A 22,956-nucleotide genomic window follows, 5' to 3' on the forward strand; every position below is an offset into this window, starting at 1 on the left:
CTAAATTCATCCTAAATGAATAAATAAATAAGTAATCTAAGGATGTAATTAGTCCACTTTGAGCATCAATCTTTAGTGGAAATATGAAATCTGTTAGCCTATCAAGTATTTGGCAAAGACTTCAATGAATGCTAAACCTCTTTAAAGACTGGTAAACTATACACTATCATGTATTTGTGATGACAAAGAAAGATTCCTTTTAGATCATGGATGAAAGTGAGATTAAAACATTTTAGTTTTATAATTGGAAATTTGGCTGTGAATCACACAAACTTAATATTTTAGGGCCCAGCCTACCAACCGACATTAAAGTTAAAGGGCTGTCTAACTGCTTTTAAGTAGTTAATAAAAGTGCAGTTGACCATATAATCAGAAACTCAGATTCCTGCAGTTAATTATCAGAGACAATGACAAAATTAAATACTTAGTCTGACTCAATGATGCCTGTGGTTTAAAGAAGCTAGGATGTTAACATGTTTTAGCTATAAACGTAGTAATCAGTATCTCTTTCAACTACACATATATGTCTCCTTCAACTATGTATGTAGAAGTATCTCCTTAAAAATGCCGTCAATCAAAATGTTCTTCCTGGCTAGATGGCAGGCGGGCAAGACTGCTGGGTATGCACCGTCCTCAAATGCACAGGCAAGAGAGCAGGTCCTCTGTGCCTCTTGGGCCTCTGGTCCGCACCATGGCAGATTCTGGGTGCCCCTGGGCCCCCAGCTGCTGGTCTGCCTGCACCGACTTCTCACCCACCAGAAAGGGATTTCTCCTGTTTGCTGAGAATATATTGTGCCTGGTGATTCTGATCTGCTTTCGTGCCTCGACATCAGGGTACTCCTTGTCGGTGATAGAGATGACCTTTGCCGCTATCTTTGCTGTCTACGTGTGTGACCTGCACACCAAGATACCGATCATCAACCGGCCTTGGAGTGATTTCTTCTAAACCCTTGTAGCGATCATCCTCTACCTGATCACCTCCATTGTGGGTTGTGGTGCTTGTTGAGAGAGGAAACAACTCCAAAATCACAGCGGGGGTGTTGTCCTTGTGCTCTGCATGACTCTTTGATTATGATGCCTACATTACCTTCCCCTTCCCTGATAGCTCAGTTGGTAAAGAATCTGCCTGCAATGCAGGAGACCCCGCTTCGATTCCTGGGTAAGGAAGATCCCCTGGAGAAGGGATAGGCTACCCACTCCAGTATTCTTGGGCTTCCCTTGTGGCTCAGCTGGTAAAGAATCTGCCTGCAATGCGGGAGACCTGGGTTTGATACATGGGTTGGGAAGATCCCTGGAGAAGGGAAAGGCTACCCACTCCAGTATTCTGGCCTAGAGAATCCCACCGGCTGTATAGTCCATGGGGTTGCAAACAGTCAGACAGGACTGAGCAACTTTCACTTTCACTTGTTGCAGCAAAGACATATAGCAGCCCCTACTGACCCTGCAGATGGCTGGATATAGGTGGACTTTCTTCATTTCTCTCAGCAACCTGCAAATAAACCTTGAAATAACTCCTCCCCACTCTTACAACACTCCCAGTCAACTCCCAGCCTCCTATTGAGGTAAAAGTGCCTTTATCATAAGAATTTGTCTTCTAGCCTGCTAGCCTGCCAATCAATGCTCCTGGGTATGTCTGCGTTTATGGGTGTGCCTAGGCCCGCCTTCTGCAGTATCCAGACAGACATCAGTTCTGCCTGGACAGTGCCCCCACCTAACAAACAAAATGACAGAAGAGGGTACCTCAGATTTCAGACGCTAGGCCCCATGTTGTAACCCACTCTAGATAACATCCTCAGGGTGTATGTGGGGTGGAGAGTGTTCTGTGGGGGAATAAATAAATACGAGGCAGATTATTGAGCTTCCCAGGTGGTGCTAGTGGTAAAGAAGCCGGTGGCAATGCAGGAGACGTAAGAGATGCCGGTTAGGTCCCTGGTTTGGGATGATTCCCTGGAGGAGGGAAAGGCTACCCACTCCAGATTCTTGCCTGGAGAATTCCATGGACAGAGGAGCCTGGCAGGCTATGGTCCATAGGGTCGCAAAGAGGCGGACATGACTGAAGCCATTTAGCATGCACACGCAGATTATTAGAAAAACTATTACTGCTATTGGCTTTAATACTGAGATGCTATAATCTCAAGCATTTTCATTCATTATTTTCATCATTAAAACAACTCAATGAGGTTGATAGTATTAATTACATTTTGTGTATGAGCAAACTGAAGCTCATAGATGATGGGTAACTTGCTTAGTCACAGAACTATTAAGTGGCAGAGTTGGGATTCAGGCCTGGGTCTTTCTAGTTCTAAAGATTACATCTTTTGATTATATCATACTTCTAGAATACAGTTTTTCTAAGATTGAGGTGGAAAAGACTGAGGATAAGAGAATGACAAAGTAGATAGCGTAGTCAGGCATTTATTTGAGACTTGCAAAAAAATGACATAAATAACAGAAATGGCAGAAAACACATGTAGTTATATGGTGAATTACAAATACACTTAGTTATAGATTGAAACCAACTTGCTGCTTTTAACTTTATAAATCTTAAAAGCTTCCAAGATTTATACTTAGGTAACCCACTCAGCCACGCATGCTCACTCTGCTAAACATCGAAAATGAGAAATACATACAATTCATCAAAGAAGAATTTAAATTTTGCTTCAACTGGACTTTGAATTTAAATAGATGTGTTGAGCTGAGGGCATACAGTTTAGGATTAGCTATTCCTTGGAGCGCATGCATATGGAACAGTGGTCAGACCTGGGATAACACTCATGCCCCAGATTGGCTGGCGGCAGTTTTGACTCAGCAGATAAGTAGACTTGAGTGCCTAATCATAATTGCTTGGCTAATGATGTATGTGTTTAATTGGATATCTGTAATGATTAAGAGCAATTACTGTTTTTCAAGTATTATATTGAACCTAGAGCAGATATATTGCAAACATTATTAAGGTAATAATTGCTCGGTAAACATTTCATTTTTATAAGCACATTGTGCTTACTCTTAAAAGGCTCTAGAAAATTGGTTTTTAATACCAGTGGCTCCATTATTGAGGCATTACTTCCAGGAATGTTATGAATATTTCATTTGGAATTTGAATAAGAGCTGTCTTTTTTATCTCAGGTATCCAAAGTAATGCATTCCATTCTGAATTCATCACCTTTCCCCATTTCTCCAAATGTGCACTGCCATTTTAGGAAAGGCTCCAGTACTGATAGCCTTAACTCAGACTTCTTTTTTATTACCATTCTCCTCCCCGCCCCTGGGCCATCCAATTAATGAAGTCCACTGACTTCCCCCTGAGACCTTCTCCCTCTTATCCATTCTTTATCTGCAGCCACAGGGATCATTTTAGAATAAAATTTGAGCATGTGAGCTCTCCTGCTTAAAGCCATTTAGTGGTTCCTAGTCATAATTTCTTTTAAAATGCTTATAATGCCCCCACCACATGGTGCCTGCCTAATTGCCACCCCTACCTGATGCCACTCCAAGCTGTGTTATTCTGGACTCCTCTCACTTCCTTGAATCTGCATCGCCTTGCTCTACTTCTGAAACTTTGTCCTGTTTTCCTCTCTGTCTTAAATAGTTCCCCTTCTTTTTCTGCCAGGTTCAGCACCAATCTCCTTCCTCCGTTAAGCCATTACTGACTGGGCTATGTGTTCTCTGTGCTTCTAAAGTATCCTATATTTCTGCTATCACAAACCCATCACTTTTCATTTGTGAATTCTCATTTACTATATATATATATGGTGCTGGCCTGTAATAGATGTTCAATAATTACCTGTTGAATTAAGAGTGAAATTTAGGTACCATGCTGAAAAATACAGTTTGAGTATCACTAGGGAGCAGAATGGTGAGATTTCTGAAAACCATATCATAATCATAAAGACAAGAGTATAAGATTAACAGATCCAAACTATTATACATGAAATAGATAAGCAACAGGATATACTGTATAGCACGAAAAATTCAATATCTGTAATAACTTGTAATAGAAAAGAATGTGAAAATATCTAAATGTATAACTGAATCACTTTGATATACATTTGAAACTAGCATAATATTGTAAATCAACTATATTTCACTTTGAAGAAATATAAGGCTATGGTTTTTCCAGTGGTCATGTATGGATGTGAGAGTTGGACTATAAAGAAGGCTGAGTGCTGAAGAATTGATGCTTTTGAACTGTGGTGTTGGAGAAGACTCTTGAGAGTCCCTTGGACTGCAAGGAGATCCAACCAGTCCATCCTAAACATCAGTCCTAGGTGTTCATTGGAAGGACAGATGTTGAAGCTGAAACTCCAATCCTTTGGCCACCTGATGCGAAGAGCTGACTCATTTGAAAAGACTCTGATGCTGGGAAAGATTGAGGGCAGGAGGAGAAGGGGACGACAGAGGATGAGATGATTGGATGGCATAACCGACTCAATGGACATGGGTATGGGTGGGCTCCGGGAGTTGGTGATGGACAGGGAGGCCTGGTGTGCTGCTGACCATGGGATTGCAAAGAGTCAGACACGACTGAGCGACTGAACTGAACTGAATGTAACTGAAAATTTTATTCAAGAGAGAACTGAGAGTAAACAAGAAGTCTGTCCCCCAAAATAAGAAGAGTTCTCAGTTGGAAGAAGTACTGTACTTTTTCTGAAATCCTTTAGAAGAACATAGCAAGATCAGTAGTTAAAAGATTCAAGGATACTCCAACTAGATATAAGGCATAACTGTCTAACAGAGCTATCTAGTCATAACCATGATGCTTCAAAAAGAGCCTAACTTACCACTGGAAATTGTCAAGTGGAATCTGACTAATCATCAGTTTGGGATTCTTAGAGAAAGTGATCCTGCATAGATTTGAGACCAGAATGGAACCAGTGTCATGGCCTTTTCCAGTTTTACTGCATGCTCCCTTTGCTTATCAAAAATAATCCTTTCAAACAAAATTAATGGATGAGAATAGTTTCAGTGGAAGTTAAGGTGGGTGTTGAGTATTCCTTTTTTCAATGATTAATTACTCTTTTATCCAGTCCAAATGGTAAGGTTTAGTTTCAGAAAAAAAAAAAAAGTGGCAATTCAACAAAAACCATAGAGAATGACTCTTGACTTCATTAAGTTGGAGATGTCACAGACTGAATCAATGTTCAGCAGCAGTAGGATACAGGAAACTTGTGAATTTAAACCACTACCAAGCTGCACTCTAGGATGGAGCATGAGTGAGTGAGTGAGTGTTAGCCGCTCAGTCGTGGCTGACTCTGCAACTCTATGGACTGTAGCCCCCCAGGCTCCCCTGTCCATGGGATTCTCCAGGCAAGAATACTAGAGTAGGTAGCCTTTCCCTTCTCCAGGGGCTCTTCCTGACCCGGGGATTGAACCCAGATCTTCTGCATTGCAGGCAGATTCTTGACCATCTGAGCCCAACTTAGTATGAATAATATTTTTCTGCTCTAAACTACGAGAAGATATATTTTTGGTAAATGTCCATGTCCAGAAATGAATAAAATGAGAAAATCTGAGCATCTTTAAAAATACAAGTATTTAGTAAAATAAAGTACTGGTGAGGACATTTTAAGTCAGAAAAAAAAATTTTGTTTTAAGATTTAATGTAGAAATCGTTAGAGGACAAGTAGCCAGTCTTGTCAGAGAAACAGGTTCAGGCCTGGGAATAAAGTGGAGTTGGAGTATTTGTTTCAACACATATTGTCAAGAATCTTAGATGTCAGGCTAAGAAGCAGAGAGGAGCAAATGAAGTAAAATACAAAAGTGCTGTTTGGAAAAGACGAGGCAAGAATATGTGGTGTAGATCTAAAATACAAGCACAAATTACAGAGGTCTTTAAGACAGTAGTTTAAATATTGACAATTTATATACGTCCTTATAATTCTGATGTGTTGATAGTTGTCAAAATGTTATTAACCACCACCCTGCTCTCCAAAGGAGGCTCCTTACTCTTTGCTTCAGTTCAGTTCAGTTCAGTCGCTCAGTTGTGTCCAACTCTGCGACCCCATGAATAGCAGCACGCCAGGCCTCCCTGTCCATCACCAACTCCTGGAGTTCACCCAAACTCATGTGCATCAAGTCGGTGATGCCATCTAGCCATCTCATCCTCTGTTGTCCCCTTCTCCTCCTGCCCACAATCCCTCCCAGCATCAGGGTCTTTTCCAATGAGTCAACTCTTCGCATGACGTGGCCAAAGTATTAGAGTTTCAGCCTCAGCCTCAGTCCTTCCAATGAACACTCAGGACTGGTCTCCTTTAGGATGGACTGGTTGGATATCCTTGCAGTTCAAGGGACTCTCAGGAGTCTTCTCCAGCACCACAGTTCAAAAGCATCAATTCTTCGGTGCTCAGCTTTCTTCACAGTCCAACTCTCACATCCATACATGACCACTGGAAAAACCATAACCTTGACTAGACGGACCTTTGTTGGCAAAGCAATATCTCTGATTTTTAATATGCTATCTGAAGTGAAATGAAGGGAAGTCGCTCAGTTGTGTCCGACTCTTTGCAACCCCATGGACAGTGGCCTGCACCAGGCTCCTCCGTCTATGGGATTTTCTAGGCAAGAGTACTGGAGTGGGTTGCCATTTCCTTTTCCAGGGAATCTTCCCAACCCAGGGAACGAACCCAGGTCTCCCACATTGTAGACAGATGCTTTACCATCTGAGCCACCAGGGAACTTCCAGACACCCTAAGCACCTTTTAATTTCATGGCTGCAGTCACCATCTACAGTGATTTTGGAGCGCCCCAAAATAAAGTCTGACACTGTTTCCACTGTTTCCCCATCTATTTCCCATGAAGTGATGGGATCAGATGCCATGATCTTCGTTTTCTGAATGTTGAGCTTTAAGCCAACTTTTTCACTCTCCTTTTTCACTTTCATCAAGGGGCTTTTTAGTTCCTCTTTGCTTAGCTGTGCGAAAATAACAGGTCAGTCCTGTCTGATAAGATGATTGATGGAGGATTTTTTTTTTAATATACCATGGCTCTGCAAAGAATACTTCTACAAGTTATAGAAAAAGAAGGTGAGAATTACAACTTATAGATATTTGGAATGAGCTTATAACAGATTATTTTCATATATGCTCCTGACTACCAAATGTTTGGTGGCAATTAGTATGAATTTCTCTGTATTTGTAATTTGGATAGGAGTGTTTAAAGCATTACATCAGTCTAGATGATGAGGCACATTAATAAACTATTTTAAAAGCTAATATATTTTAGTTCTTTGAAAGATCATGTTAGTGTTTCTTTTGTCTTAGTAACCTTTTTCCTTCATCAAAACATTGATCAAAAACTATTAAGAAAAAGCAAAGTCTAAGCGTTCTACTTTACGAACTAAGAATCTTGTTGCTGTTGTTCAGTCACTCAGTCATGTCTGACTCTTTGCAGCCCCATAGACTGCAGCATGCCAGGCTTCTCTGTCCTTCACTGTCTCCTGGAGTTTGCTCAAACTCACGTCCATTGTCAGTGATGCCATCCAACCGTCTCATCCTCTGTCCCCCCCTTCTTCTCTTGCCCTCAGTCTTTCCCAGCATCAAGATCTTCGCTAATGAGTCGGCTCTTCGCGTTAGGTGGCCAAAGTATTGGAGCTTCAGCTTTAGCACCAGTCCTTCCAATGAATATTCAGGGTTGATTTCCTTTAGGATTGACTGATTTGATCTCCTTGCTGTCCTAGGGACTCTAGAGAATCTTCTCCAGCACCACAGTTCAAAAGCATTTTTCTTCAGCACTCAGCCTTCTTTATGGTCCAGCTCTCACATCAGTACATGACTACTGGAAAAATCATAGCTTTGACTATACAGACCTTTGCTGGCAAAGTGATGCCTCTGCTTTTTAAGAATAAGGAATCTTATTACATAATAATTTGTTGTTGTTTTATCACTAAGTTGAGTCTGACTCTTTGTGACCCTGTGGACTGTAGCTTACTAGGTTCCTCTGTCCATAGGATTCTCCAGGCAAGACTACTGGAGTGGGTAGCCATTCTCTTCTCCAGGGAATTGTCCCGACCCAGTGATTAAACCCAGGTCTCCTACATTGCAGGCAGATTCTTTACCATCTGAGCCACCAGAGAAGTGTTCTTGGTCAACTAGGATCCAATTGTAAACTGTCGGCCCTCCAACTAATGTTTTAAAACAGTTATGTTTCTAATGCATGCATGCCTGCTAAGTGCAGATAAATAGCTATGCAAACAAACACATGTATAAATGACAAGGTCTAACTCTAAGAATGGAATAATGGGAAAGATTTATATTTCTGTTTGGTTATCTGATTTTTTTCTTAATATAATAGAAGATCTAGTGTTAAAAACTCTAAATTCCTCTTATCCAATAAATTATCCAAGAAAAAAAGCAAAAAGGTGTAGAATTATCACTCCAAAACAAACTCACATGCATTGAAAGGAAAGAAGTAAATTCTGGTGTCATATCAAACAGAATCTCACTTGGCCAAGCTACAGTGAAGAACTTGCTTATAACTACTTCCTTGAGGAAGACAGAAATAAACTAGTAAGAGTATGATGCTGCTTATTAGTAGAAAAATGTTATTAATGTAGTGGAAAACATCCTGACCTTGGATAGACAACCTGTGTTTAAATTTCAGGCTCAGTAATGTACTAGCTCCTTTGACACTGAGCAGCTCCCCTATCACCTTCTTTCTAAAATGGAGGTGATAATACTCATCTCACAAGTTGTTAAGGATATATATATTACAGATGAAATGAATTTGCAAATCATAAAACAACCGAAAGTAAGATATGTTACTATCAACTTCTTTAAATTTGCCTCTGAGCCTATATGGGTTTTTTCTAACGTTTTATTTGTAGCTTAGAGGTAATTTTGTCTTTTAGGTCCTAAATGTGCTTTAAAATGTATTTTACGTATGTCCCTTATACCGTAACTGTCCATATAAATAGTATAGCTGGTGTTTGCTTTGATTCCAGTGATGTCAGTGGACCATGTTGCTGCTGCTGCTGCTGAGTCGCTTCAGTAGTGTCTGACCCTGTGCGACCGCATAGACGGCAGCCCACCAGGCTCCCCCGTCCCTGGGATTCTCCAGGCAAGAACACTGGAGTGGGTTGCCATTTCCTTCTCCAATGATGAAAGTGAAAAGTGAAAGTGAAGTCTCTCAGTCGTGTCTGACTCTTCCCGACCCCATGGACTGCAGCCTACCAGGCTCCTCCACCCATGGGATTTTCCAGGCAAGAGTACTGGAGTGGGGTGCCATTGCCTTCTCTGTCAGTGGACCATATAATTGTATGAAACTATCTTGTGCTCTCTCCAAGACCTTTAGCAAAAAGATGCCCATCTAAGTACACCAGGAATTCTGGGCTGTTTACAAAGTAAAGTGACCTGTGGTAGAATGTGAGATGAGACATTTTAGCTCAATGATTCATGACATTTTACTTCACTGAAATACGATGGAGAGTCAGTCTCTGGCATTATTTCTTGAAAACATTTTAATCCTTGGAGGCAGGTGGGCTGTGTTCACAATGCATGAAGGGAGAGTAGATAGTCCTTAGAGTGCTTTTTGAAGAGCAAATCTAATCTGAGTCTGTCCTGCTTGATCTGAAATCCTGCCCATCTGGAGAAGTTATTTTCAACAGGAAGGTACCTATGGCAAATGAACAAAGGTCCTGTTCAGCCTCGAAGCCCTCCACCAGAAGCAAAGACAGAAATAAAAATTATAAAGCAGTAATGCTAGCCATCAGTTCAGTTCAGTCGCTCAGTCGTGTCTGATTTCAACTCCATGAATCGCAGCACGCCAGGCCTCCCTGTCCATCAGCAAGAAGAGAAAAGAAAGCCTTCCTCAGCGATCAATGCAAAGAAATAGAGGAAAACAACAGAATGGGAAGGACTAGAGATCTCTTCAAGAAAATTAGAGATACCAAGGGAACATTTCATGCAAAGATGGGCTCGATAAAGCACTGAAATGATATGAACCTAACAGAAGCAGAAGATATTGAGAACAGGTGGAAAGAATACACAGAAGAACTGTACAAAAAAGATCTTCATGACCCAGATAATCAGGATGGTGTGATCACTCACCTAGAGCCAGACATCCTGGAATGTGAACTCAAGTGGGCCTTAGAAAGCATCACTACGAACAAAGCTAGTGGAGGTGATGGCATTCCAGTTGAGCTCTTCCAAATCCTGAAAGATAATGCTGTGAAAGTGCTGCACTCAATATGCCAGCAAATTTGGAAAACTCAGCAGTGGCCACAGGACTGGAAAAGGTCAGTTTTCATTCCAATCCCAAAGAAAGGCAATGTCAAAAAATGCTCAAACTACCGCACAATTGCACTCATCTCACATGCTAGTAAAGTAATGCTCAAAATTCTCTAAGCCAGGCTTCAGCAATATGTGAACCGTGAACTTCCTGATGTTCTAGCTGGTTTTAGAAAAGGCAGAGGAACCAGAGATCAAATTGCCAACATCTGCTGGATCATCAAAAAAGCAAGAAAGTTCCAGAAAAACATCTATTTATGCTTTATTGACTATCCTAGCCATAATCTAACACAATTATTTCCCTTTCTTCTGTTCATTTCTTTAAATCTCAACTTTAGTACAGTTATCGACAATTTGTGTACTAAAGACTCCATAGACTACAGTGGAAATGACTGACTTACTTAAAGCAAGAAATAGTAATAATGTGCAGATTATGATAAAACATAATGAGCTAATCATAAGACAACCTCACATGCCTTATTATTATTATTATTATTATTATTGTTCAGTTCAGTTTAGTTCAGTCGCTCAGTCGTGTCTGACTCTTTGTGACTCCATGAATTGCAGCACGCCAGGCCTCCCTGTCCATCACCAACTCCCGGAGTTCACTCAAACTCATGTCCATTGAGTCGGTGATGCCATCCAGCCATCTCATCCTCTATCGTCCCCTTCTCCTCCTGCCCCCAATCTCTCCCAGCATCAGGGGCTTTTCCAATGAGTCAACTCTTCACATGAGGTGGCCAAAGTACTGGAGCTTCAGTTCTATCATCATTCCCTCCAAAGAACACTCAGGGCTGATCTTCAGAATGGACTGGTTGGATCTCCTTGCATTCCAAGGGACTCTTTTGAGTCTTCTCCAACACCACAGTTCAAAAGCATCAATTCTTTGGTGCTCAGCTTTCTTCACAGTCCAACTCTCACATCCATACATGACCACTGGAAAAACCATAGCCTTGACTAGATGGACCTTTGTTGGCAAAGTAATGTCTCTGCTTTTGAATATGCCATCTAAGTTGGTCATAACCTTCACTGTTAGCTATGGCTAATTAAAAGCTAGGACAGTTAAATTATAGTATACATATTAGAGCTCATAATGAGTTCCTTTTGAAAAGTGACCCATTATGTATTTAAGTCTGCCAAAACCCTTTCACACAAACCAGAATGGGGAAAGAATAAATATTCCATCAATTGTGCTATCATGCATCATCTTGCTTAATTCCAGCAACACAACCAGTGTTGGAGTTGCTATGATGTGCTTCATAGAGTTGGAATCTAAGACACAGATATTCAGTCATTCCATGATTTGATTCTAAGTCATAATATGTTCTGGAGAAGGCAATGGCAACCCACTCCAGTATTCTTGCCTAGAGAATCCTGTGGACAGAGGAGCCTGGTGGGCTGCTGTCCATGGGATCACACAGAGTCGGACATGACTGAAGCAACTTAGCATGTATGCATGCATTGGAGAAGGAAATGACAACCCACTCCAGTATTCTTGCCTGGAGAATCCCAGGGACAGAAGAGTTGGTGGGCTGCTGTCTATGGCATCGCACAGAGTCGGACATGACTGAAGTAATTTAGCAGCAGCAGCAGCAGCATAATATGTTCATTGATTCTGAAATTAGGGCTCTTAACTCTACACAAAACCATCTCCCAGTGTTAAAGCCATGGAAAAGCACTTTGGAAATTACCATATTATTTTGGAAGTGAGTTAGATTCAACCTGTACAGAAGAATCAGCAGAAGAGCCACTGACAGATTCAAGAGGCAAGGGAGAAAGAGAGGAGTTGGAGATGATTCCAAGTTTGTATGGTTCAGCAATTGGAGGAATGAAGATACCATTGACAGATATGTTGAGTTCAACAGTTTAAATGTTGATGTTAATGTGGGGGGACACATTTCAGCTAGACATTGATTTTCAGGTGGTATAGGAGGAGCTGACTTTCTGTATCTAATTATAATACTTCTGTATCTAATTATAAGAATTCTCCCTGTATTCATGAATTGTGAAAATGGGTACAAGAAACCTCCAAAATGAGAAAATAGTCAGAGTAACTAATATTCAACAAATGTAACTTATTTTTTAAAATACTCTTCTGATTCAAAAAAAATTTAACAAATCTCACTATTTGAATCTAGTAATTTCAGTGTTTTCTATTCATGAGTTTACAAATAATGTGGTTAGTTTTTTATTTATTTCAAAGGGTTAGAAATTTAATAACTATTAGCTTTATTCCATTTGTAACCAGAATTCACAAAGCTTTTGTAGATGCCTTTTTAAAGTCAGATCACTTAGGGTGGAGGTAGATTTTCTTATATGAGTAAATAGCCTGTGATGTTTTTACACATAGGTATTTGGCTTATATGTTCATATGTACATGTGTTTGTGCATGGGAATATCTCTGTGTGTGTGTGTCCTAATAATTTATTCTTCAACAGAGGACAATAGCATACAGTGATGTTATATCATTGAGGCAAATTATTCTAGAATTTGAATTCCAAAATACCTATTGTTCTCATTCTTCCATTTTGTGTATTCAGTTGTTTTTATGAACAGGTAGATATTTATTTATATGTAAAGAGTGTGATTATGAAATTGTTTCCAAAATGATGGAAAATTGCTCCATCCAGAGAATGAAACAACAAAAACCCAGAAAGGTTACAAACTTCTTAGCTTTTCTTAGTTCACACAGTACATTTTCCTCAGCTTTCTTGCCAAGGTCAAACTGTCTTTATATTCTAATCAGACTGTCAAGATATATCTCTTTGATAATGCAGGTTTTAGTAACTTATTTCACAAACAGCCTTAATAAGCACTATAATTATCACTACATCAAATTGCTAAAAGTGATACAAAGTCATTGAATTGAATTCATAGATAAACTTCTGTCCATAATACAGAAAAGAATCATAGACTTAACACCTCTCAATACTTTCTAAGGGCCTCTGAAACACTAAGGAAGATATGAAGCGCCACGCATGGAGAAGGCATTATTAACAAACAGACTGGGAGGGAAGAGATGAATCTGGAGGTCCCTAATCTTGGCAGCTGGGATGTTTGCACCAGGACCTTCCTTTCTCTCCACCTCAGGCTTTTTGATCTCCAGGTAGACTACTTTTCTCAAGTGCCAAGACAATGTGTTACATCTGGTCAGAGTCCTGGTGTTTTCTCAGAAGATGGAATATAGTAACAGTATATAGTAACAACTTCAAAAGGTAAAATTGCAGGTAGTATGGATACTAATTTAGGAAGATATTTTCCAACATCTCTAAAATCTTAACCACATAGGTGCTTCCATCCCTTACAGTGCTTTTTTTCTTTCTTTGTGGTTTTATCTGTGTAGTTTGACAGCCTTGAATGGAGCTTGCATCCTCCAAGTAGACCACAGTACCCTTCATAGTATCCTACATGGAGCCCAGGCAGGCATCTGTCTAGACCCTGTGTGGGCATGTCAGCTTCAGCCCCAGGTAAATTCTGCTACCAAATTATGTCTTGTATTGCTGGAACAGCAACAGATCACTACTTGGTCAAAGTCATGAGTAGAAAATGGTGAGAGAAAGGATAGAATATTCAAAGTTTGAAGCTTGCTCCTTAGCAAGTCTAAAATAAATACAGAAATGATTTTCTCAATTAACTACATAGCTTGGTTAGATTTGTTGTTGTTGTTAGAGGTTTGATAATTTACTGTTCTCTTTGAATGTGACTACAAAATAGAGCAATTAGAAAGCTGTTAGAAACTTTTCCTATCTTAAATTTTATACCAAATGTGTCCTTAAGCTCCTGGAATGGCTGATTACAATGTCCTTCATGTATACTATTACGTAGAAACAAAAATTCACATCTGTTTATTCAGTGGATGCAGATTAGCCTTATTTCTAATGAGTATATTTTATATTTAATGAAATTTGGTCGTGTTAGAAAAAAAAAAAGTTTTAAAAAGGCGAGCCACTTTCTTGGCATAACACAGGCAGTAAGTAGCCATCTGAGAGCCAGATCCAGGCCTGGGTGATCCCAGCACCCCTACTTTTAAGTAGTACATGCCTGCCTCTCCAAAATAATAGTTGCTATTTATCAAGCATCTAATATTTGTACTGTATTTTACAACACTATAACCTAGTTCCCCAAAACATCCTATGGTAAACATTTCTGTACTGAATTGAAATCTATCTTATATTTTGCCACACACTGTTGATCTTACCACCAATATACATGTGTTAGATTATGCCTCAAGTAGGTTTCTGATGAGATAAGGGATGGTGACTTACTATTTTATCCCCTAAAGCAGTTAACACTGTGCCTTAGCCAGAATAGTGCCCCAAAAGTTTGATGGATTGCCATTGGATTTGAAAATCTGTTTTTTATCCATTTAAATTTAATAGCCCATGAGCATTTACTACCTACTAGATACACTACTAGTTTTAGTAGCTATATCTACTAGTTTGGAATAAATAGTAAAATTTTACTCTAATGCCAGTTCTTAAAAGCTTAAAGCCAAAAGATCGAAAAAAAACTCCTACAGTTGTTTCATAGAAAACTGAGCATGATAAATGCTTCTGTGTCTTGGTCAGAATTAATTGTACTGTGGTCTGAGCAGTTGGAATTTGTTATTACAGTTGTATCTTGGTTCCCCCAGGTGTATTATTCTCTGCTACCTAGTCCACATGTTCCTTAAGGATTTAGAATAAGGACTCAATGAATACTTAATTGAATCAAATGCATAAATCAAAAAATAGCTTTAAGAGTTGCAGGTAAGAGGAGTGTATTAGAATAACAAAGCCAAGCAGTGAATCAGATTAGATGGGAAAGTTTTGAGATTTAAATGAGTCTCGGGCTGCAATGTAATTAAAATTATTTGGAAAATATGGAGACTGATTTGCACAAATGAGTCAGTCTAGACTAAGTCTTAAGAGTTGGCAGAGGAGCCGAAAGAAGGAACCAAAGGAAGCAATCTTGGGCAGAATACAGCTCAAGGACAGTGTTTGGAAGGAAACGAGAGCAAACGGAGCAGAATCAAATGTGAGCAATCAAATGAGAGTTTAATATTGCTAAAGGTTTTTTTATACTCCATATTTAACTTACTTTCTTTCTGCACACTACTAGAAATATGAATTGCACTTTTTTTTTTGAATTTGGTTGCACCAAGTGGTTTGCAGGATCTCAGCTCCCAGACCAGAGATTAAACCCAGACCCTTGGTAGTAAAAGTGTGGAATCTTAACCCCTGGACCACCAGGAAATTGCCATGAGTTGCATTTTTGATTGGATACAGTCTTTCACAAAGATCTTTTGCTTGCAGTATATATTTCCATAACTTTATAGACATCAGTAGCATTGCTGTTTTCTTTTTAAATTCCCAAGGACTCGTATTTCATGTAAATTATATTTGTAAACCAGACAGTCAGTTGAATAAATACCACAATATAAGACCCATAACAATTTCACAATTGTGTATCTTATCCTGATGAAGAATTAGGAGTTATGGTACATTTTTTCTCTTATCAAGAATCACTGCCTCATGGGAACACTGATACTCCCTAATGCAGTCAGGACTGGAAAAGAGCTGGGCCATGTTCTGATAAGGAATGAAGGTTTTAGGAGAACTTAGCTTTCTCAGTGTGGATGTGATGATGCAGGGGGATCACATGTCTTCATTATCTGTTTGGTTGCAGACACTGTGCTCTGCATTTTCTTACACCTCGATGTTCTATTTTTAAAAGGAGAAAATTGAGCCCACAGAGGTCAGCTGCACACCTAATGTCTCACTACCAAGAACTGGCAAAGCTGGAATTCAAACCCAAGTATTACTCCAAAGGCATTGCTTTACCCACTATGAATACTGCCTTTCTGGATTGTGCAAAAGTACCTTAGGGTTATTTTACTTTCTGTGTTACCCATGGGTAGGAAAACAGAGGCCAGGAAAAAGGAAGTGAATTGAACTTATCATCATTCTGTCATATTTCACTAAGGTATTTCTAATTAAAATCAACATAAAAGGTGAGCAGTATATGAAAGTGGAAGTGTTACTCGCTCAGGTGTCTCCAACTCTTTGTGACTCCATGGGATTGTAGCCTGCCAGGCTCCTTTGTCCATGGAATTCTCTAGGTAAGCATATTGGGGTGAGTAGCCATTCCCTTCTCCAGGAGATCTTCCCAACCCAGGGATCAAACCTGTGTCTCTTGCATTGCATGTGGATTCTTTCCCGTGTGAGCCACCAGGGAAGCCCATATTATTATTCAAAGTGGGCAAAAGTAGTAATCCTGCTGATATAAAGCAGCTATACTTCATAGTTTTATAACTTGCCCCTTCCATTTTGCTTTCATTTACTTTGAAGATTATACCAGTTCTTTGAACACAAAGTATAGCAGACTTTGACATGACTAAGGACTGGAACCTCATCTTTGGCTCACAATTATTCCTACTGGCTGGGCCATTTGGCTGCACAGACTGAACTGTTATGCGAAAATAAGTCAATCAATTTACAGTATGTGAACCTCTGAAAGCCACATGCATCACTTATGTTTAAATCATTCAGCATGGTTTGACATTCAATAACTCATAAAAATAACTGCTGAGGAGAAAAAAATAGGCTTTTCTGACAGTCCTTAGAAATTAATACCAGTTAATCCTTGAATAGTCTACAAACATTGGACCTTTCTTTCTTCTGTATTGTCATTAATATTCATAAGACAACATAAATGCTGGAAAATGAACGATCATTGTGGATCAGAAGGTATTACAACCTTATTCTCAAAGAAGATGAGAAAAAAGAATGACACAAAACTGTGTGGACTCTGGGTTCAGCACAGCTTCTACTTGAATACATTTGATCGGAGGTCCTTGGGAATGACAAGACCCTCCAAGCCTGGGGCTGAGATGTCTTTCTCATCCTTAATATTCCCAGGAAAATCCTCAGTGTGATTTCTGGAACTTGCACTCAAAGTGCCCACTGCCTTTTGACCATAAATCACTCATTTTGTAAAACCGAGGGTCTCCATGAAGAGAGATTAGGAGCATATGTATGCCCTAACACTACAAATAAACCTTCACTCTAACTTGATGACCTGGAAAACCTCCCACCATCAAAAACTCCTGGAGCCTCTCTGTTTGAACAACTCAGTCTAAGTCCGGCAATATTCTCTGTCATCCTGTGTCTCAGGATTTTAAATTGAGAGCCTTGAAAATCTTATTAATTAACGTACTGTCAGATTCCTAAAATGAAAGCTTCATTTAGAAAGTCACACGCTACTTCCACAATGAACTATGGCTTCTTTTTTCCGTGTGTGGAGACAAATAGCCCAGTCAGTTTGAAATCCAAGTTATCTTTACGAATGGACTTACTCTCAAGGTTGAAAGGAGATACTAAGCTATTGAATTCATATGTCTTATATTAAGTAATTTTTAGGAACATGATCCATATGAGAAAATGCTTTTGTATTTATTCCTCATTTCTAAGAATATGTGGAGCAAAAAGTGCAGAAGAGAAAATCAGTCTCCCCCAAATTTGGCTGTGGTCGAGGGAGTTCAATAAACATCCCCCATTTTATATTACATGTCTAGTTCCACTTATTAGATCTACAACAAACTTCTAAATGATGCCAAAACTACTGGATGCTTACCCAAATCTTTACTAAGCTCCTGGTCTCCTACAGCTCACTCAAGTTTAATAGGCATTAGATCCATTAAACTTAATTGTAACCATACTGTCTCTGTTTAACAGTAAGTGGAAAAGAATGGATGTCACAAACTTTAATATTCAGAAGCCCTGTTCTAATCAGGCTTTTTACTGGAAGCCTGTGTCCAGCTCTGGCTCCAAAGGCCTAGAGATAAGGAGAATTTGGATAGAAATCATTACTAGGTACTGGAAATATTCAATCCAGAAAAGAAAATAATGAAGAATTGTGTATTTAAAAAGGTGAGGAAGGAGTTCCATGGTGACCTAGTAGTTAGGATTCTGGGCTTCACTGCCATGAGTTCAAATCCCTGGGGAACTAAGAATCCCACAAGTCACAGAAGCATAGCCAAATAAATAAACAAATGTTTAAATGGTGAATAAATGAATTTCTATTGATAAGAGTAAATGAAGAGTTATTTTAGAATAAATAAATTTTTATAAAAAAACTATATTAATTCCTAAAATTATTTGGTATTGAAAACTAGTTGTTTCCATGAATTCTTCTCTGATACATATAAAACGGAGCAAGTGTCAGGGACTTGGGTTGATTTCTATATCCTTCATAAAGATATGTGGAGAGATCAGATATTTTCTGAAATTCTTTCCTAATAGTTTTCTAGTTTTCTAATTGTGTGTGCTTAGTCACTCAGTCTTGTCAGATTTGCTACCTCACGGAGTCCTCTGTCCACAGGATTCCCCAGGCAGGAATGCTGGAGTGGGTTGCCATTCCCTTCTCCAGGGGATCTTGCCAACCCAAGAATCAAACCCGAGTCTCCTGCATTGCACGCAGACTCTTTACCATCTGAGCTACCAGGGAAGCCCAGTTTTCTGATACTAGTAGTCAAATAAATATAGTCTTCTCATAAGCCTACTAAATACAAGTAATGTTTAAATCTAGAAATGTGATGAAATAAATTGCAAAAAGTGACATTGCCATTTATTTCTAGAGATTTATGTGTAGTCATCCCTTTAAATAAAAATATAGGAATCAAACCAGTTAACTACATATTGTACAAGAGTAAAAAAGAAACAGCAAGAAGTACAAGAGACAATGAGACTTACTTTATCACCTCAGAGTGGTTTTCATAAATAGGCACTTAATTAGAAAGTGAACTAAAAATTCTGAAAGATAAGCAGTTTGCTGCAAGGTTACTCCAGTTGGCAACCCTAGAAAACATTTGAAAAGGATGAAATTTGCCTTTGGTGCACCTCTACCCCCACATCTCCAGCTTCTAGTATCTTTCTGTTACCATTGGCTGTTTAGAGACATTCCAAGAAGAAAATATGTAGTCTCTACCCTCTCCACCATAAAGACATACCTTCACTTTTAAATTTTTTAAGTATGATGCCTTCAATTTAATATTTTTTGTCTTGCATCCCATTACTTTGAATTAAATTAACTAATCTATGCTGGAGGGTGATACATCCTTAACAGGTTATACATCTGTTTCTGTGGCTTTTGAGGACAACAAGCAGCAACTGTTTTAAAAAGCTCATTTAACAATTAACTTTTTTTTGTTTTTGCTGTTATCATTTGTTTGATGGAGTGTTCATGTAATATTTGGAAGAAAGAACTATTGGATAGGGAAGAAACATTTAGTACAGCTGAAATTATGAAGAGTCTGTTCTTGTTATGTCTTTTCAAGGTTAGCATTGAGAGGTTCTAGGACACTGTAGAAGTCAGCCATCTTTTCAAGGTTAGCATCCAGAGGTTCTAGGACACTGTAGAAAAGCCAGCCACTAGTGCAAAGGCAGTGACAGAAAATTGCTCTAAAATTACCTATTCATTTATTTGTAAACTATAGGTACATATCATTTGCACCTCTTATTTCACCAAATATAAGTAAATATTTACCGAGATAACGTGCTGAAAAATAATTTTAAAATGCTTAGCACTTCAGAGATATAGGATCAAATTATAATTCTTTGTTTTCGGCAAGAATAAATTTGCTAATTTATTTCCCATTAAATGAACAGCTTTCTGTATTTGAGCTCCATGGCTAATATTCTATTAAAATTTTACTTTCTTATCTTAAATATATTTCTCTAATTAGAAAAGGATCTGAAAAAAAAAAACAAATACTTTCACCTGAGTGAAAGAATTTAAAACAAATCATTCACTACAATTCATGCAAACTCATTTTATCTACCCTTATTGTTTATACTTGCAAAATATCCAACAACAAGTCCTGCTTGGTTACAAATTAATGCTGTCAGCTTTGCTGTCTTACTTTTGTTTCTAGAAACAGCACTTAAATGTAAGATTAAAATCACCCCCATTCAATAAGTACTTGTTTGTGTATTGTAGATCATAGTCCTTTATCAGGAATAATAATGCAGCTTTACTTTTTATGGGAAATGGAAAATAAAACCTCAACAAATGGATGCAGCTCTTCAGAATGGCTCTCAAATGGGCAGTGCTGAAAATTGATCTGGTTACTTGTCAGTTGCATTATTCAGAGATGACATCAGCATCAAAGCTGTAGCCAATTGTGGCTCATTGCCCACCCCGTGACAACCTTTGATAAATTAAAAAACCTACTCCATAAAGATATAAGCATCTCCAGGGCTGTAATTTGAGCTATGAAACCTAATTAAGCAACTTTCCACCAGGCTCATTAATATGCACTGAACCAGGTTCTATACAAACACCTGAACACATGACTGTGAATGCTAAAAAAACATTTCATAGTATATCACCACCAATAAGTTATTCTAGAGGAAAAGCAGTTAGATGAGACAGTTTTCATAGTATCTATTTCTGATTTTGTTTATATTAGCTTGTTAGATTATTTCTAACTGAAAAACAGAATTGAAATCTTTTGACAATGGCATGCTCTTTGATGCTTTTCAAACAATTCTATTCCATTGCTTTGGTACATAAGATATCGTCCGTCTTTACCTGGAGGGTTATGTTCATTGAGAATCACAAGTGATGCTGGTGTAGGTCTTCTTTTCCTGATCTGGGGACAATAAAGAACCAGCTAAGGTCAGAGTCAGTTGCTGCTCCAGGTTGCTATACAGTTTGCAAGGCTATCCCAGCCTCATCTTTCCCCAATATAAAGAGTAAATTTCTGGGAGGCACACAGTGGGTTTCTCACTAATTTTATTAAATAAAATTAGTACAATAAAATAATAAACATTAGTAAAATAAAATAATAAATTAAAAAAAGTTAGATAGTAGAACTGGCAGATACTAGTATCACCTTCTTTAATCGAAAACTACATTTCCACAGAACAGAAATAGTTGTATGTAATCAAATGATGCCACCAAATATGAATACTGAAGTGCAGTGAAGGTAGAGGGATGACTTGCTAATTTCAGTGGCTCTCTTGGAGCCTCATATATTGATGATGGTTTCAAGATCCATTACCCTTATTTCTAAACAGGGTAAGAGCAGCTTAGAAAACTCAAATTTCCAGCAGGTTAAATTTAACAGCAGACATTCTTAACTTCAATTAATATTTTAAACTTTTCTTATTTTATAGATTAGTGTTTAGAACAAACTAACAAAGAATGAACATGGCTTTTACAGAAGTATATAATTCACTTAAAACTAATACATTTGGTTTGCGGTGTTTTTTTCCCCTTATTTTAAAAGTTACAGGAACATATTATTAGAATTTCTAACGTATCCTTGATTATTTAAATATGTAAGTAAATTCCCAAATTAGTAGAATAGTGGATGCATTTTACTAACAATATCTTGTCCAGGATAGAACCAATGCTCCATTTAACATAGATACAAGTTCAAGGTTGTATCTATCTGGCTTGAGTTTGGGTGAATCTACTTCAGATTATCAAAACATTCTAGGAAGATAGAAGCCTCAGATTCAATAATTATTCTCAAGACTTTGTATATAATATTTGTAAAAGGATTCAGGAATAACTCAAGTATTAGGTTTTAATAATTATGTAGGCAAAAATTTTATTACAAATGATATTTTTACTAGTTCCATTGAATCAAAAGTCCAAGTAAATCTGATTAGGAAAGGTGATACAGTAAGCCAGCCTCCCATGAAGACAGAAAGAGATAGAAATAAAAATATATAGATATATTTAACTTGGAAAAATATCCAGGTTATGTTAAAATAGTATTTTTAATATCTGAATAAAATGTTTTTAAAATTATACACAAACCTATGATCCTGTACTACATATATTTATAGTTGCTGCTTTTGATATACAATGAAACATAAAATATTAAGCCCATGATCTGAAATTATTCCAAGATTTAATGCTTTCATTGTTAAGTGAATATTTTGGTTTGTATAAACAAAAAAATGCTCGCTAATTCTGAAAAAAAATGTTTATCTAAATATTGAAGCTGTTATTTTAATAAGCAAAAGCAAATAGATTTTTGGATCCAAATCTAAATTGGTAATGTGACCATTTTTTCACATGAAATACTGCATTTAGCCAATAGTTCCTTCAGTGAAACTCAAATACAAGTGTATATGAAAGCAAACTTATTTCTCATTCACATATTCTGGGAAGTCACAAAGTTAGGCAAATTCAAGAGGTAAAGAAGCTTTTAATTAATAACAAGAATATATGTCTGTATTACTTATATATAGGAACCGGTCCCCACCCAGTTCCACTTACCTGCTCAGCTGCTTCGGGTGCAATCTGACTCTGGAATAAAGGCACAGCAAATTGTATCTTTTTGGGACTGTTTGGCTCCATGATAATGATGAGAATTAGTCAGAGATGTGAAGGACTCAGGAAGACGAACCCAGGTGGTGTTTGGGATGTATTTCCTCAGGCGCACTCCACCCAGCCACACAGAGTGCTTTGTAATAAATAGCTGTAATTCCAGAGCGAGCAAGTGAAGATGCTGAGGTCTGAGTAACTCTCTTCTTCAACATCCACAGTGATGCCTGGCTTGCCTGTTCCCCACCAATCCCTTAGATCCTCTCAGCACAATACGGAAAGGAACAAGCTAATTGTGTGGCTCTTCACTAATATACACATGCCAAGCATTCACTCAGCAGCTAATTGAAAATGCAATGCTAGCCTTGAAGGACCTGCTGCCCTGGGATTTGAAAGAAAGGCTCTATCC

At 38.3% G+C, this 22,956-nt stretch overlaps 1 protein-coding gene and 1 pseudogene across 2 annotated transcripts in view; one reads left to right on the plus strand and one right to left on the minus strand.

The window, feature by feature from the left end:
• The window catches only part of PPP1R1C (protein phosphatase 1 regulatory inhibitor subunit 1C), a 119,779-nt gene extending 97,199 nt beyond the window's left edge, over positions 1-22,580 (minus strand). Inside the window, exons 1-2 of one of the 2 annotated variants that reach the window (XM_069577061.1) lie at positions 22,500-22,580; positions 20,796-20,856 (exon numbers count right to left, since the gene is read on the minus strand). In XM_069577061.1, the coding sequence (XP_069433162.1) occupies positions 20,796-20,856; positions 22,500-22,580 (142 nt within the window). Of the gene's footprint in view, positions 1-20,795; positions 20,878-22,499 lie in introns of both variants that reach the window. The other variant, XM_069577060.1, reaches the window with a different exon arrangement.
• On the plus strand, positions 692-1,461 carry LOC138434655 (proteolipid protein 2-like; annotated as a pseudogene).
• Positions 22,581-22,956: the final 376 nt, after the last annotated feature.

Source organism: Ovis canadensis, chromosome 2 (genome assembly GCF_042477335.2).
Source record: "Ovis canadensis isolate MfBH-ARS-UI-01 breed Bighorn chromosome 2, ARS-UI_OviCan_v2, whole genome shotgun sequence".
Classification (NCBI taxonomy): Eukaryota; Metazoa; Chordata; class Mammalia; order Artiodactyla; family Bovidae; genus Ovis; species Ovis canadensis.